Below are 7,376 nucleotides of genomic sequence, written 5' to 3'. Positions count from 1 at the left end.
AAGAAGAACAAATTAACCATTAATACGTAAAGAAGATTTCCAGTGAAATTTCAACGAATTTTTGGCATTAAAAATCGATAATTCCTTCTGCACCTTTTAGTCGAATTATTCTAGGAAAAGTGAAAAAATATGAAAATCTACTCTTGAAAGTCAGATTCCTCTGAATTTTCCGAGTTTCTTTTAACGTACAACTGTTATAATAAAAAACTTTCAAGGTTTCCTTCGTTCCATTCGACTATAGGAACATCGGATTCTACTAATGGTACATCTTTTGAAGCAGTTTAGTGGTCGTTGACCTTTTATCAAAGGAATCTCAAACAAGATGTTAATTAGGAACTAGTTTCATATAGTAATTTTTCAACCTATCAAGATGCTCAAAAGTTATGAATTGTCTCTTATGCAACAATTTCTTGTGACTCGTCACTAGTGAGTAAATTTTACCAATAATTTTACCAGATGTATAATGAGATTTCAACGAATACAGTTTGTTTTTTGAATATCAATAGGGGCCACTTGTATTTCCACAGGTGCCGAGTTTCATCGGTGCTGATCAACACCAACTGCGAAGAAACTAGCAAAATACGCCATAAAAAATTTAATTCTCTTCGCATTTGAATCTTGATTTTTTTCAAAAGATGAACGACTTATTTCAGTCATTTTTCCGATGACACATAAGACAACTATCCGGACTTCAAGTATATATGTATACATATTGTCACTTAATCTTAAAAATAGATCTTCAATTATATTTCAATCACCATTTCGCGGACAAAATCGATTTCCGCACTTTTTTGACCTAGTATCACTGCTAAAAATTCGATACAATTCAACAGGGAATATTCACCTCAGATTATAAATTCTCATAAACTCCTGAATAGTCTCCCAAAGAGAAATAATTACCTTAACTCACCATTATCACTTTATTTGTAATTACAGAAACTTGTAATTCCCCCAAATAATGGAAAATTAATCGATCTGACTATAGATTAGAGATTTGATTTCAGAACTCAATAGCTCTTGGATCAGGGGAAAGGATTCAAATAACTATAATCAGGTTAATGACAGTTGAATGAACGTACAATCAGACTTTATTTCACTATTTAATTTATCAAATTGCTATAAAATGATAAATTTCTTTTGTTCAGATGTACAATTTGGGTGATTGCTATAAATTGATTTTGAGAAACCTCAGTGACATTTACTTTCCAAAAATACCACCTGGATACAAGCCAGTGTAACGACCAGGTGCAGGGGTAACATAAAACCACGTAGAACTTGATGGAGGTAGAGCAACTAGTGGCACAGAAGCTGAAGTTGTTGTTGGTGCTGGAGTTGTGGTCGTATCAACTTTTTGCGATTTTCCATAGAATTGATCTCGCATGATGAGACAAAATTCTTCCTTCTGGAATCAATAATTAATAACATTCAGTCATTAAAAAATTTCATTCAGAAGCTTTCAATCGACGCGACTTACCTCGCACGTCTTCGCTGTAACTTCTGTTTGACACCAAATCGCGGGATTGGCGCAGTCCACAGAAGATCCCTACAAATTATTAGATTCAAAAGTAATTAGTCTTTCAGATTGCACAAAATACGCGAAGGGAAGATAAAAACTCAAACTCACCAGTGATGAATCACATGAGATTGCAATGATCATTAAAGCAATAAACACTTTGCCGCACATCTTGAGGGTCGGCTCAATTCTCAGTCTCAAGTGATTTCTTCCCAATTGATGGCTCCTTTTATACTTTATCAATTAATGAGAACATGAGTTGAACGTGAACCTCGCACTATTTTTCCAGGTGCGACATCAATAATTGAGCAATTTCCATGTGATACACTTTACAATTGCGAACATTACAGAAATTGTGGAGTGAAATGGCGCTTCGCTGCTATTAACAATGTTTATTCTTCGATTGAGTAGATTTGAATAGACATTTGCGTAGGTGTTTCCGATTCTTAGAATGAGATAGCAGTATTATCTCACGTTGGCAAAAACACGATTGATTGAAGAGGAAACTATGACCGATAAGAACTCGGAAAAGTCTTTACTATTACTAATAGAGTTTTATCTTCTGGATTTTAGAAAAATTAATTAAGACTGCTGTCGGAATAAATGTTTTTGTCAAAATTTTTACGGTGAGTAGTTAAAAAAAAATAGTTGCAAGGTGATCACTTTCTGTTTGAAATTGTCCGCCTTGAACTTGAGATTCAAATTTTCTGAATCTAGGCAACTTTTCACATAAATGGAGTGTCACGCTTTAGATTTTTTTTTAAATCAATGACTCGATAGTTTTTCAAATAAAAATTGTTGGGAATATAATTCGGATCGTTGAATACCAAATTGACTGCATGAATTTATAACAGGTTAATTATTTATGAAATCAAACGTAAATCGTGAAAAAAACATCTGATAAATTATCTAATTATCAATATTAAAGAATTCCATCCATTTCTTATCGTAAAACAATTGAGTATCTGAAGAAACTCAATAATAATCAATGGAGTTAATCCAGGGGCATGTGCCCCACAATCGGTTGACTATATTTTTACTAGGTAATGACTAATGAAAAATGGATAATTAAATGTACGCTGACGTTTAGTGATCATGACGCTCAGCAACAGTTCAGAAAATCTTAGTAAAAATCATACAACAGTGGAAGAAAATTGTGTCGAAATTTTCAGTATTTTCTCAAGGCTACGTTAATTTTAGCAAATATTTTTGAGTTTCCCGTTAAAACTTCAAATTCTGCGGTTCTCCGTATTCCACGCTTTCTCTTTTGGGTTCATTATTAGAGTCGAATTAGTCTCAAGATCCTCAATTTTTTTTAATTATTCGTTGAAAGGTATTAAATGCGAATTAGGTTTGATGTTTGATTTAACTGTCACCCTTTAACTGATCCACTCCTCAAAATTAACGAATTTCATTTGGAATAAATAAATAATTTTGAGTGCAGGTATTACGGAAGGAGATGTATTACAAGATAATTATGCATAATAAGTAAAAACAATCAGTTTAATGTACTATCTGATTTATGAGGCTGTTATTTAATATCATAATACATTCAAATTATTCAAATGCGTAGTCTCTAGATAGTCTCTAGAAATGACTCGCAAGACAGAAGAATTGTTACTCATTTTGCAATTAATTGAATCAGTGATTCGTCTTGATGTTTATTTTCCGAATGTTCCTGGATACAGGCCAGTATAACGACCTGGTGCTGGGGTAACATAGGGCCAACCATGCGATGGTAGAAGTGGTGCAGAAGTTGGGTTCTTAGCTGGTTCTATCAACACCTGAGTCCTCGTGGCCAATAGAATAGTGTGACAAAATGCTTCTTTCTGGAATTCCCAATCGAATTAAAATTTACAGTACATGAATTTTCGTTGTTCAATGATTTCGTTAATATACTGAACGTTTCAATTTATCAGACTCACTTGACACTCCTTTGCAGCAGCTTCTGATGAGCACCAATAGCTCACTCCGATGTCGCAATTCCCAGATGAGCTCTATGATTGAATTCAAGTAAAAGTAAAAAAGTAAAATTTCATTCTTGAAGACAACAACAGTCGTCGGAGCACAAATAGCTTTAAGGGCCGGATGGAGTATCTCGGAAAGATAATTTACTCCAAAATTGGGATTCCTAATTACTCCGCCAATTAATTGTTTTTTCCGATAATTGTTAGCTAGCGTTCTAGTCGTTGACGACCGCTAGACCGCTAGCTAACAATTATTGAAAAAAAAACGATTAATTGCCAGAGTAATTAGGAATCCCAATTTTGGAGTAAATTATCTTTTCCAGATAATCCAAACGATCCTTAAAGTTGAACTCACCAGTGATGAATCACAAAAGACTGGGATGATCATTAATGCAAGAAATACTTTGGTGTACATCTTGAAGATCCTCTGATTGTTCAGTGCAAACTGATTCTTCAACCATCGCACTTCTCGCTTTTATATCCCGCGAATGGGTAAAAATAGGGAATCCATAATTTTCGTATTTTCTCAAGTGCGATTGAGAGAATTGAAGAATTTCCATATAAACCGCTCTACGAACTAATCGTATCGATAATTGCCTAGTGATATGTGAACCGTCATGCGTTAATAATACTCATTTCCGGTTCAGTAGAGCCAAATTCCTTTATATATCGTCCAGGTTGATTTTTTTATAAATGATAGTTTGATGAGAACAGCGGAAATACCATACTGTTTACTTTTCTAATCAATTGAACTTGATAGCTTATGTGCGTATGAGATATACATTCAATTAACAATGAAGAGTACAAAAGTACCTTATAAAAATTCAGGTATCCTTGAGATTTAATTTGCATAGATTAGCCGCGTTTCATTATTAGATTCGATACGGTCAGAATTTAAATGACGCATAATCTGTTATATCAATAATCTTCTATGATATGTATTACATCTTTACCTGAAGAATTTACCATCATAATTAACCGTCATCATTCTACTCCCACTAATGAATTTTTGTAATAAAAAAATATATGAAGCCATCGATAAAAGAACTTGATTTCGGTTGATTACATAATTTTTTAATTTATCAATTAGTGAATCATCTCATTTAACTATTAATTCTGAAGGGTCTGAAGACGATTCGACCTCTTTTAGGTGTGATGATCATTATAACATCAATGATGTAATTTTTTACCTTCGGGTTTAAGACTAATATCTAATTATTCAATGGAGGTGGCTGTTTCATCGAAGCATTGTATTTTTTAATCTTCTAGGCAAGTCCAGAAAAAGGAACGAACTGATTTGTCACTGTCAAAATAAACTTTCTGGCTATTATATTTGACATTCTAGTTTCATGGGAAGATAATTATATCATAATTATAATTTAATACCATTGGACTTATTATTAATTTCTTTAATTTCTGGAATTGTCATTTTATATTACACGCAAGAACTTTACTTGAAATAAAAAAAATCATCAACTTTTTGCGTTTCTTCGAAATTAACTAATTATTCGATCATTGATTATTTTAGGATAGCCTTGAAAGTGATTAATTCCTGGCATTCTACATTAGTCATTTTAAATGAAACAGTAATGAAATAATTATTTTATTTATCAAATTAATTAATGAACTAGAATTACATAGCTTGATAACAAAAATAAATTATCCACTCGTATTGATGTTTATTTTCCGAAAATACCACTTGGATATAGACCGGTATAACGACCTGGTGCAGGAGTAACATAAGGCCACCCGATCTTCAGGGAATGTGCAGTAGATGTTGGTTGAGAAGTTGTACTCGATGTCGTCGACGTAAAATTCCACGCCTCCTGAATTATGCCGCAAAACGATTCTTTCTGGAAGTAACAATAGTATTCAGATATTCCAATGGTTTAACGTGGCCTATGATTCGCATCAATCGAAAATTTGAATTCAGTACCGAAAGTTTTAATTTATTCAACTTACTCTGCATTCTCGAGCAGTAACTTCTGAGAGACACCAATAATCCATTCCAAGATCGCAATGCAAGGGAGATCCCTATTATTGAATTTAAATAATATTATGAAAAAGGATTTTAACGATGATTTAATGCAAAAATAATTTTTTTAGTGACTACGTATTATCCGATTGCAGCTAATCAGTTTAACGTTTTTGATTAACAAAATGCAAAATTATACATTTTTTCTATAATTCTTATTTCCTCTTCGCTGTTTTGGACAATATATTCGATAAGTTTGTCTATGAAAATGAAATGTATCGGTATTTGTGGGAATTATAAGAGATGGTGTGGATTCTATTTACACGGAATGACTATTTTTCAAAACGTGACACGTGAAGTTAGACAGATTTTGATCGATAACTCTTCATCAAATTGATATAGTCGGGATATCCAAACGATTCTATAAATAGTGTATTCGGTCCTTCTAAATGGGATGGAATATTTTTTACCCTAATGCATATCGACTACTACAATAATCAGCAATAGATCCAAATTTGAAGGCCTGTATATAATAGTTAAAATTTTTTGTTTTTAATGAAGAACTTTACAAAAACGCAACTACACGGACAGAAAAATACACGAAAAATTACCGAAATGTTGCGTAGACGTGGGGTAACCTTGATTTTGAGGGGAAAGTACTGGAGGTACCATAAAAATTGTCCTGAAAGTTTCGTAAAGTACTTTATTATACTCTCAGTACTTTATCCCGAAAAGCGAGGTCATCCCACGATGACGTAAACGTTCCGTAATTTTTCCAGTGTTTTTCTCTCCGTGTAATTCAGATGCAACTGATGCTATTCCAAAGAGCCTAAAATGCTCTTCAAAATGATATATAAATATTCCTATCCACTTGTTCTAGAAATATAGAAAAAATTACCGAAAGTTGTAATCTAGGTAAAACACTTGATAAAACATGGAAATCACATTTCCACGATCGAAATGCCATCACTCCATGAAAAATTGTGGGGATCCCATAAGTCACGTATTTTTTTAAACTAGTTCAATGAGCTTTCGAATAAATTTGCACTATGTTACCTCCATACAAGAGGGAGAGAAATTATCCAACGAACAGAAGAAAAAGAGAGCGTTACGGAAACACATTATTCACTTATAGATAATAGTTTAACTCACCCGTGATACACCACAAGAGACTGCAATGATCATTAAGGTAAGGAATATTTCGCCGTGCATCTTAAGACTTTTATAATTGCCTGATGCGAACTGACTCCTCCCAAATGATGTCTCCCTTTATATTCTGCTGGTGCTGAAAAACGAAAAAAGAATGGCCCTCGCACTATTTTCCCAGGTGGGCCCCACAAAATTAAACAATTTTCACTCCAATTGATTTATGAATTCTCCAATTCATTTATGAATAATTATTAAGTAGTGGATGAAGTTACATCCGAATTGATTAATGACACTGGCGTTTCACATTGATTCCGTGTATTATTCGATGCTTTTAACTTTATATTTTTTTCACCTTGCACTCTTATTAAAATTCTTCTAATTCATCCATTTTTAGTTACGTTTCACCAGACTGAAAATCCGACAAAGATAATGCTTCTATTTAGTAACAAAGATTATTAGATTTCGTGAAAATTCATAAAGAACGACAAAAGCCCCTTATCTAATTTCCTGAACGTGAATTAAATTAATCGGGAACAATAAATCGTCGCACAAGTTTGTTTTCCCCCTCTAGCCCCCACCGTACGTCTCCAATGCGGTTGATTATTTTAATTTGCGTACAAGAAATTAAATAGCATTATTAAACCATTTGTTTATTACTATTTTTAAAGAAGGGAAATTTGTTGTATTCGGTTTAAAAGAATCATTCTATCCAGGTATTTCTCTCTTCATTATTTCATTCATTCATTCATTCATTCATTCATCCATTCATTCA

The 7,376-nt window shown here is 33.1% G+C and overlaps 2 protein-coding genes across 3 annotated transcripts; both read right to left on the bottom strand.

The window, feature by feature from the left end:
• Window positions 1-1,070: 1,070 nt before the first annotated feature.
• Window positions 1,071-1,928, bottom strand: LOC105267878 (uncharacterized). The gene is made up of 3 exons (XM_011307016.1): window positions 1,625-1,928; window positions 1,475-1,543; window positions 1,071-1,402 (listed from the first exon to the last, which is right to left on the bottom strand). The coding sequence occupies exons 1-3, from the start codon at window positions 1,682-1,684 to the stop codon at window positions 1,199-1,201; spliced, it is 333 nt and encodes a 110-aa protein (XP_011305318.1). The 5' UTR covers window positions 1,685-1,928; the 3' UTR covers window positions 1,071-1,198.
• Window positions 1,929-5,109: 3,181 nt separating this feature from the next.
• Window positions 5,110-6,682, bottom strand: LOC105267877 (uncharacterized). Of its 2 annotated transcripts, none has more exons than XM_011307014.1 (3): window positions 6,608-6,682; window positions 5,443-5,514; window positions 5,110-5,333 (listed from the first exon to the last, which is right to left on the bottom strand). In XM_011307014.1, the coding sequence occupies exons 1-3, from the start codon at window positions 6,665-6,667 to the stop codon at window positions 5,160-5,162; spliced, it is 306 nt and encodes a 101-aa protein (XP_011305316.1). In that variant the 5' UTR covers window positions 6,668-6,682; the 3' UTR covers window positions 5,110-5,159. The 2 variants fall into 2 exon arrangements, with proteins under 2 accessions (XP_011305316.1, XP_011305317.1); XM_011307015.1 differs by lacking the exon at window positions 6,608-6,682 and adding an exon at window positions 6,512-6,567.
• Window positions 6,683-7,376: the final 694 nt, after the last annotated feature.

This window comes from Fopius arisanus, unplaced genomic scaffold (assembly GCF_000806365.1).
Source record: "Fopius arisanus strain USDA-PBARC FA_bdor unplaced genomic scaffold, ASM80636v1 scaffold00051, whole genome shotgun sequence".
NCBI lineage: Eukaryota > Metazoa > Arthropoda > Insecta > Hymenoptera > Braconidae > Fopius > Fopius arisanus.
The sequence above is the reverse complement of the archived record's forward strand: the minus strand, read 5'-3'. Positions and strand labels throughout refer to the sequence as shown.